The sequence below is a fragment of the Pipra filicauda genome, unplaced genomic scaffold (genome assembly GCF_003945595.2).
Source record: "Pipra filicauda isolate LSUMZ 115617 unplaced genomic scaffold, ASM394559v2 scaffold195_size2193078_pilon, whole genome shotgun sequence".
Lineage (NCBI taxonomy): Eukaryota > Metazoa > Chordata > Aves > Passeriformes > Pipridae > Pipra > Pipra filicauda.
Window position 1 is genome coordinate 314,666 of NW_024104304.1, and position 18,877 is coordinate 333,542.

The 18,877-nt window shown below is 37.0% G+C and overlaps 1 protein-coding gene across 1 annotated transcript in view; it reads right to left on the bottom strand.

The window, feature by feature from the left end:
* Positions 1-688: 688 nt before the first annotated feature.
* BMP5 (bone morphogenetic protein 5) overlaps positions 689-18,877 on the bottom strand; it is a 55,918-nt gene continuing 37,729 nt past the window's right edge. The window contains exons 4-7 of the mRNA XM_027730591.2: positions 16,426-16,623; positions 8,814-8,890; positions 6,857-6,967; positions 689-3,025 (exon numbers count right to left, since the gene is read on the bottom strand). Coding sequence (XP_027586392.1) covers positions 2,876-3,025; positions 6,857-6,967; positions 8,814-8,890; positions 16,426-16,623 — 536 coding nt within the window. The 3' untranslated portion in view covers positions 689-2,875. The remainder of the gene's footprint in view (positions 3,026-6,856; positions 6,968-8,813; positions 8,891-16,425; positions 16,624-18,877) is intronic.

Sequence of the window (18,877 nt, forward strand, 5' to 3'; positions counted from 1 at the left end):
TTAATTCTGTACAGGGCTTATTCTTTTTCTCTGGTTTCCCAGTTGTTAAAGATGCAGAAAGCCTAAACAACTTTAAAAAGAACAAATATCTTGTGTCCTGAACGACAATGAATGGCCTTCATAACTAGAGAATAGCTTCATAACTACAGATATGGGTATATATTTGATATAATGATGTACACATTGCATTAAATATGTGTGTATATATTATGCATAAATATCTATAAAATAACAGGCATTTGATAGGTTCAAGTAAAAGAACAAAAAGCCCTGTATTAGTTACTACTGAAGAAGAGCTTACCTGAACAAATTTGCATGAAAACATGCATATATTCACTTATCCAGAGCATGTAGAAGATGTGGTACCACTGTCCTTCATTTCAAACAAAGGAGTGACCAGTTATGTATTTAGTGAGAATTTTAAAAACAATTTCTCCTTTCTAGTATATTTTGAGTAGAGTATTAGCACTTGGAGGTATCATTTGAAGGCATGATTTTTACCACTAGTGTAGATGTTTCACTATCTGCAGTTTAAGAAGTAACAATATAAAAGCAATTTTGCAAAATGTCTGTACTAAAAATGAACTGTAGCAAAATTGATGATCTCTTGCTTTTCACTTTAAAAGAATACATCAGGTCACTGCCATTTTGTCATGCATCTTAGAAGTAAAATCACAGCAGAGGAAAATGTTATTACAGGTTTATTATGTCTCAAAATATAGAAATATATTCCAACAGCATATTTTAAAGAATAATATAACAATAATCTTCAGCTTCTTAGTCTCAAAATGGTACACCATTATTTAAAAATATATTACTTAATGTACCCAAAATTTAATATCCATCAAATTCCATTCAGAATAAATTGAGTTCAAAAAAAGCATATCCGCCTACCCAATTTATAAAGAAACCAGTAAATTTTTGAAGACAACCCAGGAATCTAACCGTTCCAAAATGGTAATTCAGATGGAGACATATTTTGCCATACACCCTTGTGCATAATCTGCAACTAAATGTAGATATGTAGGTAATGCCAATATAAAACAGAGATGGAAGTGTAAAATGGTACTGTTCTATTAAGAGGAAAGAGTTCCCAAGACTGAAATCAGGACTGCTAATTTATTTTCTTTTTTTAACTGAGTGTATGCATAAAAAAGATTTATGTATTACTCCAAAAGCAAGATAAAATAAATTAGTTTCTGCAAAAACGGCAGCTGCACATTCACATGCATACACACAGTCACACGCACACACCAATTTTTTCAGTTTGTAATAATCTGAGTTTTCTGAAATACATTTTAAATAACCAGAGAAGTCAGAGTTACATGAATAGACTGTCTAAGGAGAAACTGATATGTCCTATGCATTTTTTAGCAACTCTCTGAGAATGGTTTAAATGAAGTATTTTTAATGAAGTCAATTCCTGATAAAAGCATATATTATAATTAGCCATGTAATAGAGAGAAAACAGAGTTTCTGTTTTCCCATTGTCATAACACTAAAACAAAGGAGTGTCCAAAGACATTAAATGTCCTTAATTCAAAATAAGCATATATGTAGTGGTGGTGGAAATGTAATCTGTAACTGGTTATGCAATTCACAACCACAGGATTTGATTTGAGGCCAAAAATTTAGGGAGATTAAAAAGTTATTATATGGATTTAAGAATTATAACAAAGTTACAATAGTTAATGCAAAATAAAAGGAACAATATCCCACATTGAGTCTCATTATTTAAACTAATTCCCACGGGATAGAAAAGCAGATGAGACTGAAAACAGGCTGCAAATTACCCAATGCCTTGTTATGAAAGGTGTTTTTCATCTTTTTCTGAAAACAGCCACCACTAGGGACATGACTTTTGATTAAAGAAGTGACAATTGCATACCCAATGCCTTCCCTCACACACTCACAAAACACATCCAGAAGTAGGAGCTAAATAAAGCAAAGCTCTTCCATACTGCATCTTCTGTATATTTTGTGTATATAGTGTATATACTGTGTATATAATGGGAAGGATTGTGTGGTTTTTGTTTGATTTTACCTTGTGGTGCTATTATAAAAATACTTGCCAGAGCAGTGTAGTAGATAAGAGACTCATATGATTAGAGGTAAGAATGTTGTAGTTCAATTTTTAGTGTTAACTTGGAAAGTCCTAGATAAAGGCAAGAGTCTGTCTACACAGAATTTCCGAAGCCTGGAGCCTTTTGCAAACTCTGCAGCTCACAAGCCAAAAAGTAACATACTCCTCCAGTTACACTCATTTTGTTAAAGAAAATAGTTACAACAATTATGTGCAATTTTTTCACTTCTATTTTCTATCTACTATTTATTTACTTAAGCACTGTTCAACATTTCACTTTTTCTAATGGAGCAGAACTTCTAAAAGAAAAAATATGTTTAGTCGAGCAGTTTTGTTTAGTTTTTTTCCCTGTGTCTTTTTCTAAATAAATACCTCGCCACAGTTTTCATTGGCACAATATGATCAAATGTATTTTAGTTCCTTTAACAATACAAAGCCGTTACAGAAGTTCTGGAGTTTCTAGTTTTAAAAAATTCTGTACAAAGGCTTTACCTTAAAATATTGAAACAGAATGAAACAGATTTCAGCATGGTCCATTGAAAAACTAGTTTGTGAACTTCTACTGCATGGTGAGGTGACCCATAAAATAAACGGTTCTGAAATTTTGCTCATACAAAAGAAACTATATACTTTTAAATAAATAAAAGCTACTATATACATTATACTGTACAATTAAATGAGAGATGACATGAAATGGAATAAATTTAGGCCTGCCTTTTCATCAGCAAGGCTCATATCTTGACTTTATTACAATTTTGAATAAACCCCTCTGCTTTAGATTATCTTTTTATTCTAGTGGCAGCCACATGAACGCACCACCATATTCCTGTATTTTTTTAAAATAACATTGGAACTGTCATCAAAGTAGAGCACGGAGATTGCGTTCAGTTTTGTTGGTGCACAGCATGGCTTCGGTACATGATCAGGGAACATCAAGTGAACCTGAAAGATAGATAAATACATAGCTCATATATCAAACAGAGAGGTACAAGGACAACATCAGTGGAAAACATGTCTTTGCAATTCAGAGAAGGCTGTGGTCACAAATTTTCCCTGGTTAGCAACTTTAAAGCACAGCTTACCTCCAGAGCATTGCTCTGATTTCAATTGCATGGGCAGAGTTATACAATAAAAGCAGATGGAGAGATAAATGAGGAGAAGTGGCCAAGACAGAAAGTTGGTTTTCAGATGAAATTTAGAAAAGAGTTGGAGTTAGGCAGCTGCTCAGGAAAACATTTAAACATATTGTGCGTACCATCTTTGGGGAGGACAGTGCTTAACATGAAGCAAAGGCTCAAGCCCTGAGTCTCACCAGGACCCAAGCATGTGCAAAAAAATGCTTTCCTGTGTTGGGATCTCAGCATGGAGGAAAATCTGTTGCAGACAGCAAAGGCTCTGGAACTGTTTTCAGCCTATGAAATTGTAAGATATGTGCTCTTAGACAGTATGAGTGCATTTTAGGATCTTATCTACATATCAGTAGATCCAATTCTACTTCCCCTGAAGTAAAAATCAATTCATAACGTGGGTGCCAGCTGGACAAAATGTCTGGGGAAAGGGTTGAGGAAGAAAAGTCTTTGTGTTCTCTAGGCTGAATTATATCAATGAAAGGTTAAAGAGAAGGAAAAGAGTTTTGAACAGCATCCCAGAACGAACAAGATCTAGTGGAAATATCTGAAAATGGGGGAAATACAAGTTCTTTGTACTTTAAAGAAGGTTGAATGTAATATTCTACACATGCTGAAGACTTGGAAACTGGGGAGGCCAGAGAAGAGGGAGTTGTAATAGAGAGGGCAAGAGATTATTAAGGCATGGATGAAGACTTCAGCAGTAATAGGTTTCATTTGTAGGTTAAGTCTTTGTAAATCTGTTAGAGCCATCTGTCTTGCAGTGATATAAGCTCAGAGCCTTTGCCAGACAACAGAGAACAGTCTATCAGGAAACAATTTTTACATAACTGTTACCATGAGAAGGTCTTTTGAAATGAGCAATAATAAATCCTGAAGTAGCAGTTTAGTAAAGGTTTAGACACACACTTAAAAATGGTTTAACAAATGAGCAGCAAAGCACTGGAGAAAAGAATGATTGTGCCTCATCCAGGCAGATGTTTGCCCTGTCATAAATCCTGGTTCCACCAGCCTCTGCCACCCCAGCTGGAAGCTCCGTGGCCCCGCTAACCATGGCAGTGATGGTCACAGGCTTTTCAAGTGTTTGTTAGCTACAAATTCAGCACGAGCCAACCTGCTGATCCACTGCCTCTCACGACCAGGAAGTCAGCGCGTCTCCTGAGCCTGATCTGAGGGTGATGAAGAAAGCTTATAGAACACATTAAATGCAGCCTATCTTGTATTTATATGGATCTGTATCATCTGTTTACCTAAGTTCAGCTAAGAAAAAAGGAGAGAGAGAGGTACTGGCCTAGCATTTCTCCCATTCTTATTACAAAAGAAAATAAAAAAAGAGTCAGCAAAGTTTGGAGGGGTACCAAGGAACAATCATTTCCCAACCCAAAAAATGGGCTTTTTCAGAATGGTGTAATCAGTATGGCCAGGAGATGAATACATTTAGATTAGGGTGGGGTGTATGAATAATTGTTTCCCAAACCATCCCCATGTGCACACCTTGTGTAAATCTGAATTTTGTATAATTTAAACCAGAAACCATTCAACTACTGTTATCTCATCTAATTTATGTGCAGCTAAAATTTAATTAGCCTCATGATTTTTTGGCTGCACAACTGAATGCATGTACTGTACATGCATAGGGAGACGCAATTCCAAAAAGGCCATAATAATGGGAAAAATTTGACTATCCAATTTAAAAAATAGGACAAACTACACACATTTCTTAACAACTGGAAATTAATCATTTTTGGACACAAAAGACACATAATAGAAACTAACGTTGGGCCAATTCTTATTTAACAGTCCATAATTGCAGGAGGGAACTCTAACCTGGGGATCTCACTGATATTGGCAACTTTTCTGGACAATGTTTACATAATGCTAAACTATTGCTTTACTGGCCTATTTCTTTTTATCTCTGAACTGTTCTTCATTGTCTCCTAAACACATTGCTGTATTCCTTGCCAGCTGGCATTTTCTGTTTCCTTTCACCTGAACCCTTTAACACACTTCTATTTATTTCCAGCCTGACATTTTCCCTTCTTTTTATAAATCTTGCTGACTTGAAATCTGGTATAGAAGAATAATGTTGCATTGGTGGCTGGACTTGGAAAGGGTGAGTAAACAAAAGCTGAATGGAAAGGAAAAGGTCTCATCATATGATGAGTTTTTAAAAATGTCCCTGTCATAGAATCATAGAATCAGCCGGGTTGGATAAGATCTCTGAGATCATCAAGTCCAACCCTTGATCCAACACAGTCGTGTTTACTAGACCATGGCACTAAGTGCCACATCCAGTCTCATCTTAAAGACCTCCAGGAGCGGCCAATCCACCACTTCCCTGGGCACCACATTCCAATGTCTGATTGCTCTCTCTGTAAAAAATTTCTTCCTAATATTCAACCTGCTAGACATACTTGACGATTTTCACAAACAGAATTTGGTTTCTATCAGAAGGATATCAAATTTCATTTTTGTTTATTTGCTTTTTTGTTTTGGGGATTTTTTTTGGTGTGGGGATTAAATTTGACGGGGGTTTTGGGGTGATGTCCCGGGATGGTAGTAACTGCACTCCTTTCTGAAGGAGGAAAGGTTTTTAAGGCCCAGATTTTTTATGTGAAAATCAAAGAAAAAGATCATCTTCCATGGACAGATCTGTCAGCATAATCCGATGGTCAGGATACTTCGCTATTATCAGTTTATATCAGAGGGAGCTTTAAACCCATGTTTCTCTAATTGCAGTTGAGTATCTTGACCTTTCCAGAAACAAATTAGAGATGGCAACCCTTTCCTGTTCTGATTTTGTACTGCTGCTCCCTCCTTGTTTATTATCCCTCATTCCTCTGCTTCTTAATCATTCTGCTAATACCAATGCTAATACCAGTTCTTCAGCCAGCATAGGTGAAAAATCAATTTTTGACCAAACCAACCAGACTTCAGCCTCACAGCATTACATTTAGGCATAGTCTAAAGGTCATGATTTCTGTAGCTGAATGCTGCCAGGGTAGAGGAGGCCTAGCCAGCTGCCTCAACTAAGATCATCTTTTTGGCTGCTTTTGTTGAAGCACAGGAGAAAACATAAGAAAAAGCAGAGGCAGAAAGCTGGCTGTGAATCCCCTTTTACATGTACCAGGCTGAGCAAGAGATCCAAACACACTTATTTTTAAATTGCATTTATAAGCCAGGCATGACTGAACACAATTTCTTACATGCCAATGCATCTGTTTGCAAAGCTTCACATTAAATTACAGTGTAAGTATCTCTGCCAACAGTTGACAACAAAGGTCCACAGAGTGGCCAAGTGTCATCATTTCTGGAAGGTATAGCATGTAGATGTTAACATTGGAGTTCAATAAGCTGAAAAACTCTTGGAAGTCAGACCAGGGGGCCCCCTTTGTTCCTAACGATTCAGTAACACGACACGGTACTCTCACGTGTAATCACATTTAAAATGGAGGGGGAACCTACCACACAGGCCACTCGGAGCAGCTCATCCTCTCCCCAACATAATCATCAATGCATGTTTTTGAAATGGGTTATCATTTACCCAGAAACAATCAAAATTCGATAGTAGTAAACAAGAGTCAGACCCTGAGCAAAGACACTAACAACTGCATAACAAGCAACTACAACATAGGCAGAGGCATACCAGAGTCTGAACAATGGCGTGGTTTGTTGCGTTCATGTGGGCATTGAGGGGGAAAGAACACTCTCCATCACAGTAGAATGCAGCATAGCCCTCTGGTGCAATAATCCAATCCTAAAACAAGAGCAAATAGATCCAGTCAATAATTTTTTTTCTCACTGAGAATTTGGAACTATATCAAACTAAGACTTGTTCAATGACAAAAGGAACTTCAGAAGGTGGCATGTGAAACAACTTTTTTTTTTTAAGTAATTGCTTTGTTCATGCAGAACAGAGATGAAAATTAAATTAAACTTAAAAATCCGTACTGAATACCAGCTAATGAGACCATAAGGGGAATTAAAGATCAAAATACATTTGTAGAATACTTTTTCTCCCAAACCAAAAATCTTGAGCATTTCTTGGTGCAACAAAAGTAATTAAAATGCATTCTCTTCCTTCAGCATACTCAATACCATTAACTGTATTATTGCATGAAACTGAGGGTTGCTAGTAATTACGCATTGGCATGTCAATGAATCATGTATTTTGAATGTTTCTAGCAACACAGTATAGGCAAAAGACCACAAGAGGGAAAATATTTTAAAATGTTAATGAAAGTTGTGTGTTTAGTTTGCTGAATTACTCCTTTGCCAGGTAATGGAAGTGCTGCAGGAAGGACAGAGAGGATCAGGTACCTACTTCCTGGGGTTTGTATCTTTTTTTTTTTTGTATGTCATTTCACCCTGGGTTTCACTGATCAAATACTGTACAGTGTAGCTTTGGCTTTCCAGCTGAAACTTTTAATTCTTAAGGTACTTTTTGGGATAAAAATATATTTTCTTTTCTCTATGGCCACCTTGGCCACTATGGCCACTCATCTGAGAACCTTGCACATCTTGGAGTATATCAGAATTTACTGTTTAGAAAAATTAAAAAGCTGTTGATATCTTTAAAATAATCTGTGATCTACAGAGACATAATGTCTTGCTTGTTCAGTAACCTGAGTTCAATACCACAAGACTGCTCTGTGGCCCTGGGTGGGGTTATTATGCTTTGAAGACTTGGAAAAACAGCCTCTGCCTGCTTCTTCAGGCTGCTGTGAGGATAAATACACTACAAAATATCAGATAGGATAATAAGACCATACGAGAATCTGAGCTAGATACATAAAGGATGAGCTGCCACCAAAGAGATAGCATACTTTTTCTCCTCATAGACTTCTGCTCCTGGAGAGTTGTTTTAAAATAATTCAGAGAAATGTGAAATGCAAAGACAGCCATCTCTGAATTCTTGCCTACATATGCAATATGTCTAGGTTATAGGTTGCTATGGCCTTCTTGTTCTTTCTTTATAGAGAGTTCCTTGCTTTCTGGAAAAAAACCCTAGATCGATGTCTATTTTCTTTTCTTGTAATGCCCCTCCTCTGACTTCATGACCTTTTACTACATTTTTTTTTTGTTACTGTATGGCAGGATTCCCCAGTTTTCTCCAGAAATTATATAAAATTAGCTATGGTGTTATGAAGACCACTGAGCAGTGATCCAGGATTTACTTCCCTAAGGAGATTTCCTAGTGAAATCTCTGTGACCTGCAGTAGACAGCACTAAACCAGGTTGAATCCAAGCGCAAATTAAAAAAGTTGCATTACTTTTTGGTAATGGGTAATGGGTATTTCGGTTTCATTTACAGCAGATTCATTCATATCTTGAGTAATAGTTCAAATTTATCTTTATGTGAATGAATCCAGATCATAAAGCCACAAATGTATGCAATATCTTTGAGAGAACAGCTAAAAAAGGTAAAGAGATAGTGAGTGATAGCAATACAGATAGGGATTTGTTACAAGATGCATTTAAAGAATTTGTCTCTCATCAGTGATATACCAATTACCAGAAAGAAAACAGGGTGTAAATAATGGGGGACTGTAAAATAGATAGTCCCAATTGGAACTGATAGGAAAAAGCATTTATACTCATACCTGCCATCCTAAGTCTCGGAAGCTCACATAAAGTTCATGTTTCTTACATGCTTGCTTTTGCTCGCTCGTGTTATAATCTACAGGAAGAAAATAACATTAATAAATTTTTTAGAAGCATTGCTAGAACTGACAAGATTTAGCTATTTTTGAGATGCTGACCAAACTGTACAAAGGAAATAAAAACCATACTGTCATTTATATTCCTAGGGTTGGTTGTGAAGGTGATGTTTACTTGGACATGCAGAATGAACACAGGCAGATTGATACAACTTGTGTACACAGGCAAAATAAGACATACAGCATTAGGGGAAACAGGTTTACATGATGTCTGTTTGCTGGCTAGCTGGGTAAGACCTCTGATAATGTGCACACAGGTAACCAAAGAGGACAAGGAAGAGCCTGATCCAAGATATGGGGAAGTCATCTGTATGCTGGCACAGTTTTAATTGCCAGGTTAAGAAAGTAGCCCAATTCAAAAGATAAATTAACAATGATAAAAATTGTCCTGAAACAACAGAATTTCCCAAAGTTTGTAATTTAAACACATAATAGGACATTTCATATGCCTTCATTTTTTACCATATTTTCTGGAAATACTCGCTACTTGATGATCTTTAGTTGGTAATACTAATGTAAACAAATAGATTAACAGGTGCTTTTTAAAGGACTGAAAGTTTCTGCACTGTCAGAGACGTGTCAGGATAGGACACAGAGAACCTTCCCTACATGCTTCTCCATGACAATCGTAATCCTGGAGAAATTCTAGTACTTGTTCCTTACTGCTCCTTAGTAATAGGAAAGGAAGGGAACAGGGTCATGCCTTCATCACATTATCACCACAGAGCTGGTTTATAGAGCTGTTCAAGTGATGCCATAACTGAGGTATGCAACAGAGCAGGGAGTACAGGCTGTCTCCTCCGTTTCCAATTAAAGAATGCTTAAAGTGAATTTTTTGGACCAAAATAACCATTCTGGAAAGAAAAAAAGTTCACCAAAAAAATTCACAACAACAAGAAAAAGCAAACAAACAAAATCCCATAAGACCCAAGCAAACAAGGAAGACATGGAAAAAGAAACAAAGTCTTCAGTTCCAGGAAAAGACATTTCTTTAGGAACATTTTTTTTAACATTATAAGCCCTGAGGCTGGAATGGGAACGTCTCTGAAATTATCCTGAAAAATTTCAGGATATTTAAGAGATAGAGGCCTTTTCTCACATAAAATGAAAGGAAGGGAGTTCTACAGACAGTGAGATAACTTATGTAGTTCTTCACTATCCTTATGGAAAACTCTTCCAAATATACAGCCTAAAGGAACTTTTCTGCAAATTTGACAACTCCTTCTCCTCAGCTGTCCTGATCTCTTCTTTCATTGCTTCTCTGGGTTCTCTTCAGCTTCTCTGTGTCTTTCCGAAGATGTGATGACCACAACTGAACACAGTGCCAAATTAAGTAAAGTAGTTATTTCATATTATTTCCAGATTGTTTTCTAGTAGTATAACCCAGAATAGGAATTTTGCAGCAAAACCACACTGTCAAATGGTGAGCCTCAGAATCTTTTTTTATATATTCCTGCCTAGTCACCTTAATAGTCTGTTGTAGTTGTACAAATCAATGAATAAAAAGCAGATTTTGGGGGTGAGGATGTTGATGACACCAGCAGCGTGATGGGGCTGCAGCAAACATAGTACAGTACAGTCAAGATTCTGAGGGATGACATCAACAAGAGCATTGCAACCCATTGCAAGTCAGGCAAGTATGGCACGAAGCCACTGTGGCTGACTAGAAAACTCTTGACTGAACTCAAATTCAAATGAAGCAAAAGTAATGTGAAATCGGGACGAACTACACAGAAAAAATATAAACACATTTCCTGGGCATGGAGCGACAGATATTAGGAAAGCTAAAGCTTAGCCGGAGTTGAAACTCGTGAGGTCATCAAGAAGTACCTCTATAGGCACATTCATAACAAAAAGAAAACATAAGAAAAATACAGATTTGTGTTCAGTAGAGTGAAGGACCTAGTGATAAGGACTCAAAAAGGTTAAGGTACTCAATGACTTTGTCTCGTTTTTTACTCGCAAGATTTGCCCTTAGGACTTCTGAGTCCCTTACCCTAGTGGCTCAAGTTCTATCCAGAGTAAAATAAATAGAGTTAGGAATTAGTTAAACAATCAAGACACATGAGTCCGTGTAAACAGAAAGGATGAATTTCAGGGTGGGGAAGGAGCTGACCAACCTCATTGCAAAGTCACTTCCTGCCATTTTTGAGTGTTCATACGCTGGAGGATTGTTCCAATTATTCAAAATGGAAAATGTCACACCCATCTTCAAGAAGGCCAATCAGCTTAACCTCAGTTTCTGGGAAGTTTGTGGAAAAAATTCTTGTGGAAACTGTGTCCAGGCACATGAAGAACAAGAAGGTGTTTGGGAACAGTCAGCATGAATTTACTAGTTCAAACTCTGCCTTACCAACCTCACTGTTTTCTGTGATGGGCTGACAAGTTTTGTGGGCTTTTGAAGAGCACTGGGTATTGTTTCCTGTGTTTTTAGGAAGGTTTTGGATATGGTCTCCCACAATATCCTAGAGTCAAATTAGTCAATCCAATCAATAACTTGGGATAGGTAAGACTATACTGGATGGAAATTTGTCTAGGCTGCTGGGCTCAAAGGGCTGGTATGAGTGGTACAAAGTCTGCTTGGCAGCTGGTTACTAGGGGTCAGTACTGATGCCAGTACTGACTAACGTCTTTGTTAGTAACTTGGACAATAGAATAGAGTGTGTTCTCTGCAAGTTAACAGAGGATACGAGATCTGGGAGGAGTGCTGAATCATCCAAATTACCAATAAAAGGTAAAAGATTCATAAGAGATTCAACAAGATGTCACTCAAAATACCCACACAAATTTTTCTCTTATTGATAACATGCTCTTTGAATAGGTTTTTTCTTTGTTTTTTAAACAGTCTGTGTACCTACTTTCTGTTGAATACACATAGGCCCCAATACGACTCCCAAAATTGTGTCAAAAGCTGTCCACAAGTCAAGATATGTCCATTTGTAGTACTAAATAACCATCAGGGATATTAAGTTAGGCTTTCTAATCTGTAATACCTCAAACCCTCATCCTTTTTTAAAGATGAACACTTCATTCTTTCCTATGGTATTTTCCTAGCCCTTCAATGACAGTCATTAAAGGATCTCTGCAGATAGCTGCCATCTCAGATAATCTCAGTTGTCCCAGGTCGTGCTGAGTCAAAATATACACCCGCATCCCATGGGAGTTCTGTGTCTTTCTGGAGTAGCAATTAGAAGGAACACAGGATGCCCTAAGAAATCACAAGTTTTCAAAAATCTGTATGTTTTTAATATAACAAAAACCCCTAAATCATACTTTGTTCTGAGTTGCCTGTAATAATCCAGCATGTTCTGTAAACACACTAGAAGTAAGGTGAAGGTAATCAAAAGTAAAGGAACTTTAGCTTTAGAAAAACAGAACTATGTTTCACTGATAATTCTTTACAAGGATCTATACACTCATTTTAACTAATATCAGTGCTCATAGGAAGTAAATATTGAGCTTTTCCCTCTCAATTATTAGTGGGAATTTAAAATTCATACATATAGAATACAAGTCACTTTGCAAAAAAAACTGTGACTAAAAAATGTGGAAAAGATATGCATGTGAGAAAGTCAGAAAACTCACAATCTGGTTTTAGATAGCACCCAAGCAGGCAAACAAATGAAAGCTGAAGATTTTGCTTTTGCCAGCTTTCTCTGTTACGACATTTTTTTATTTGAGAACATGTACAGACGTTTTAGTGCCAGGATGTAACATAAGTCCCTACACTTACAGGAGAAAGTCTGAATAATAAATATGTAAGTCATTGCACAGATGTCACCATTGTCTTGATACTCTGGATCATTTAAATATAGGTTAACTAGCAGTGGATGAGTAGTCAGACCAGAACACCTGATAAAATGGTCTGCGTATACAGACTGCAAGCCATCTAACGAAGTCACCTATGAAGAAAGTGACACTTCCTTGAATTCTTTCATATAAGACAAATTTTATGTGTAATGTAACATTTCATGTAAGTATCAGATGTGACATTTATAATAGGATCTGATACCAAGGATTCAATTTCACATACTGTAGCTTCAAGGCCCATATGCTTATTCTGTGAAGAATCAGAACTGTAGGCTATTGTGACCTAGAAAATATTGTTCTTCAGCTATTCAGGGATTGCAGTTGGAATCCAAGCCCCTGCATAGTAGGAAGAGCTGTGGAAGGAGGGCAAGAAAATATATATATAAGAAGTTTCAAGAGGACTTTTTTGCAGGGAAAATAGAGGCATGTAAACATACCTATATATATTATTCCAAAGTACTACATTTCTAATTAATTAGTGTGACATAAATCAATAAAATACAGGAAATGTAGACTTAAATATTGTTTTCTGGTTTTATCTCACTGCATTATGAACAAAAATTATGTAGCTTTGTTTTGCATTTTCCTAGTGTAAGTCAATATTCAGTATTTAAATCTGGATATTCTCTAGTGCCCAATTACACTGTAACTCTTTTTACAAAAGGTTAAAAAAATTAAAATTAAGCCAACTTTGGTTTTAAGGAAGAGTTATGTCATGTCCTTTGGGAACGAGTTGTCTAGTTTTGGTTTGGGTTTTTAATAATTTTTTTTTCTACAGTTTGACAAAAATAAAACTGGGCAAATAATAATCAGTTCAATCCTCTGTGCACAGCAGGCAGTTGGAGTCTGAATGCTAAGATTAATTCTGTCTGTCTTTATACTGCATTGAGGTCATCTTCTCTTGAAGTTCTTAGCGACACAAGGATGCTGATTTTATGACTCTGCATCTTCATGAATAATTCAAAAATTGTCTTGTCCATTGGAAGGGAAGAGCTGAGTTGCCCAGTGGAACTTTTTTTTTTTGATGTGCTCAGAATACAGTAAAGCTAATTGCTGAGGTCCAAGAACATAAAAAAGAAAAAGGTAAAATACAAAAGGCAGGAGGCAGAAGGAAGATGACAGGACGCAAGGGCAAAAGAGGGGAAAAAAAAAGAGGAGAAAAAAGGGTGAAACCCTCAAGAAACAGAAAATTAAGAAGAAAAAAAGCAAGAAGAAAATGAAGACATTAGTTCATAGTGAAGTTGAGATTGATGCACAAAGAGAGGTATAACCAAAGCCTGTGAGATACAAATGATAACACACCTATCTGGGTCTGACTACGTAACCTCTGGCTTTATAGGTGAGCATTTTTCACTGTCAACATCTGTCTTACATGCTGTAGGTACATGATTATGGAACAAGCTTGGAAAAAAATTACCTCCATCACACAGTGACCTTTGCCCATCATTGTGTCTTTTGTGTCAAGTGTCTTGCATCAGGGAGAGAATAAGAATTGAATGTAGTCTATTGAATCTCCCATAAAGATGATGGCCAGAATTCTTTGGTCTTTTTCCCAAAAACTTTTGCATTTAAATATGAAGGGATGAAAACATACTTTTGAAGTGCTGCTCATTACTGGAAGCTGTAGAGAACTTGGAGAATTAGCCTTCTCTCACAAACCTGAAGGGATGCAGCGTATCCCCCACTTCCTGGGGCTTGTGAAGAGGAGGTAAAGGGCATAGTTTTTCCCTGATAGCAGGCTCTCCACATGGAGCCTGCAAAGACTCAATGATTGGAGTAATAAGAACATGTTCTCTTCTCTATGTCTTTTTTGCACACTGGAGCATCTGGATAGAATCTGTCCATTGCCTTTGTAGCCTTCAGCAGGCTTATCCACAGTATTTAATGAGTACTGTTGCAGTAGCTGTTAAAAGGAAAAGTGTTGTGAATCACTTGTAGTGTGAAAAGTCCCATCAATGATCATTAACAGTACTCAAATAAAAGAAGTTTGTTGATTTGCGATATGGGGATTGTTGAGGCAAACTGCAAGGCAGGAGCATGGAAGCTGATTTGCCATGGTGCAGGACCTACACCTCCAAGAAGTTTTGCTGAAGAGAATGTTGCCATTTGAGACTGTAGTGACTTACCTACCTTCAGCTTTGCCATCTATTCCAGCCTGTCCATATCTTGCTGCCTCCATCTCCAGTCAGAGGTCAATGTCCCTGATTTTGATGCAACTCCATATGCAATTGCTTCTTAACCTGATTTTGTTTTAACAGTATGGTATTCTTGAACTGCAATCTCTTTTGAAAGAGATCTGTCATGGATCAACGTATATAGTGATGTACCTCTACGCTTATGTAGGCCTTGAAGATGTTAGGAGAAAATTTGTTTCATTATGCACATTTTCCTAAAGATGTTGATTTTTTTGTTTTACAGCAGCTCTGGAGCACGACTGGATGCATGCACAAGGCTGACATATTTTGAGACTTTCAGACTGCTCTTCCTGAGGTAATTCTCATGTCAATGCAGCTTGCCAGCATGTGTTAAGGTTGAGTTTTTCCCAGGTTAAACCATCAAGTAGCTTGTGTTCTGATTTCCTGCCATAATCAAGAAGGTTTAAGAAATCTGTTCAATTCTCATTTCCTCATGCACTAGAAACATAGGATTCAATCGGAAAGTGTGATATTTATATTTAGGTATCATGTTTGTACCAGGTACTTAGATGATTTACCTATCACCCAAAATAATGTGATTCTCCAAATTAGTAGACATTTTCCAGGAAATATGAAAAATTATTTAAATAATTTCTTTGACTTCTTTGCTTGTAACGCTTCTCCTCAAATAAGTGAATTCCACTCCCAGGCTAAATTCCTTCCACTAAATAATGACTTGCTTACATGTAGACATCCAGGGGGTTTAGGAATAGAATCTATATTGAGGTTTTGATATGCTGTTACTAGATCTGCCATGCTTCTAGAAAAACACATTTTCACACCCTGTTTCCAAAAAGTATAAATGTTTGTTCAAAAGCGAGAATATTTAGAACACGGCTTTATGTCTCAAGCTGGAAGGAGTATTTTGGGAAAGAACTGGAGCAAAACTTATTTCAGGTTCTAATGGGACTAAGACATTTTCATATGCATTATTGTCAGTACCTCTCAGGTAGGTAAGGGACCAAATTGACTCCATTCAGGGATATACTGTGTGTTTACATCAGTACATGTCAGCTGGTCTAAAATCATAAACAGTATACATTTTCTCAGATTGGTTAAGCTTCCTCATTTTAAGTATTCTTGTCTTCAGCTGAGAGACAGTTTAACAAAAAGTCTAAACATTTTCCCTTGCTAGGCTTCCTCGACAAGTAGTTGGGGTGCAAACCTTCTCTTTACTGTCTATTTTTTGTTATGAATAGCAAAGAAATCATCCAATTGCCAAATGTGTAGGACTTGTTTCAAGCTCAGATAGAGCCTTTCTTAAACTACTTGGTCATTTAACCCTCACGGACCCCATGGTACATGTAACTGGCCTGACTTACAGAAGGTAGATCATGCTCAGGGCCAACATAACAAAAGAGGACTGGGAGCACAGTTTCTGACAGTTCAGCCAGTGAGCAGTATGTTGTTGAGCTGCTGTGGCTCCATTGCATTTGATCAAGTGCCCACAACTCCTATAAACAGACTAGCAAAGCATAGCGTCATCTTACCCCCAACACTTGGCATCCTAGAAGACTCCTGTTGACTACTGGATTTGTTGCGGTTCTGATTTTTCCTTTTATTGTTGGCTGCTCGGACAGAACGGAAAAGCACTTCACTTGCCTTGAAGAATGCAACCATGAATGGTTGCTTTGACTGAGGCCCATGTCTTCCAATCAGGCCAGCAGATTTAACATTGATACTTCGACCTATAAAGTAATGGAAATTGCAAGTTAAAAGGTGAACTTCTGCCCCGCCTGAAGCCACAGTGGGAGTTAAACTGCTGACTGAAACATACCAAGGAATTCTCCATAATCCTGAATTTACGTGATTAAGAATCCTAACAGCATTTTGTTGAACAGAACTTAAAAGACAAAAAAATTCAACCATTTGCAGAAGTTTCAAGAGCTTTACAGATTGTTATTGCATAAAATTGCAGTCTCTGTATCCTATATATCTTACTCATTACACAGATATTTTAATTCAATCTCATGCACACATCTATAGAACTCAAAAATAAATGAGCCCCATTAAGGTCTATTTGCTACAGAAAGGACAATGTAATGTGGTCTTCTAATCTTTGCATCATTTCAGTGTGACATGTGGAACCTTATATCCCCAAAGCAAATCAGTAGCAAATAGAAGCAAATATGCTTCTGCTTTAAAAATAAGTATTGTACAGTGTTACTCAAACTGATGTTCATTCACCAGTAAAGGTAGGAAGTCATTCAGTCTTTCTAGAGAAGAGAGTTTGAAATATGTGCATTATTGACTCTGGTTCTGTTCCCAGGGGATTTGCATATTTCTTTAAAATATTTGTTCAGTCAGGACTGTGTGGTAATCTCACTATATTATGTGGTCTAAACCTCACCGAAAGAAAGGAAAGCAAAACAAGTCAATGAAACTGCATCAGTGACATTTTAGCAAATAAACCCTTGCTCTTAACAGAATTTATTTTGGCAGCATAAACACTTTTGTGCATACGTGTATTATGCAGAGCCCTTCAACCGTCAGAAAATGAGACAGTGTCATGTGAAGTTGTGCAGCTGTGCTGGGTGGGGGACACAGAGGTCCTTTAAATGGGGAGGTGTGGGCACAGGCACCGAGTGCGCTGTGCGGCATCAGGGCGCCTGAGGATTCCTCTAAACCGACTGCAAAAGTTTGCTATGCGGGCGACGGAGGAGCATCTGCCTGACAAACATATAATGCTGTTAACTCAATCATCCTGAAAAAGAACTTGCAAACTGGCATAGGAGTAAACCTTATAGAAATAAGCATATAGGTTTCCTTTTCAAACACAAACTTACAGTGGCCGCACGCCAGAGTCTATATTTCTTAAAAAAACTCTATCACTGGCTTAAATGAAAGAGGCAGTTTGATTTGTGGTTAAAGTAGTTTCCATTCTACTTCCACTGTAACAAATGTATTAATTCAGCTCAGACTTCCTCCTTCTGGCAGCCCTTTTGCAGTAAAAAGAGAAATTAGAAGTTCCAGCCAAATACCATACCTTGAACTGACCCACTTCAATACATAAACACTTTTACAACATGTTTATTCAGGTGTAGCACTTTAAATTGGTTTAAGATGTTTCCAGTGACAGAGAGCCCAGCAAAGGCAAGAGAAGAACTGAGAAAGTTAGCAGTTATGGAGCAGAGTAATTGGCAACATATTCTGAACAATTTTGATAATTACTTTTTTGACTGCAAGGGAAAAATATATTTGTTGAAGCTTCTGATTTCATTTTAAATGGATTTTTAGTCCTGTGTTTCTTTAATTCATCTTTTCATGTGTATGGGTTACTATTAAATAATTCAGTAACATTAATTTCTATATGTTCCAATCTTCTATTGCAAGTCAGATATGAAAAACTGTACAGACTATTCTCTATTCATTGCAACATGGACAAGCTAGCCTCTTACCACAAAGTTCCAGGTTTCCCCTCTTTTCTAGAGGGAATATTTTTACTATTTTTCTTTATTTTTTGTTCCAATGACTCTCAGAATTTTAATTTTATCTGTAAAACATTCATGCCTTACTGGTGGACATTTTAAAAATACTACTAGATTTATATATTGAGGACTGTAAAGATGTGTGAAGCTTTTCTGAATTTAAATTTAGGTTCTCTGAATTTACAATGGTGGATATTGTGTGCGAAGCAAAATATTCTTCAAACCAATGTGAACTCCCTTTAAAATAACTTTTAATATTATTAAGTTTCCTCTGGGTTTCCTTTGGACTTCAGCAATGAGATGACTATTAAGATTCCACAAGTTAAGGCTTACTTGGTTATCCAGGATATAGAGATATACCATAAAAATTAATCCTGTAACCCACAGCATTTTTACACAGAGAAAGAGCTTCTGTGACTTTATTCCTTTATTTGCTTGATCTTCTAAGCAGTCAGCATGAGTTTTTAGAACTCATTTGTTTAATTCATGAATGGTATATACACTGGATCTGCTT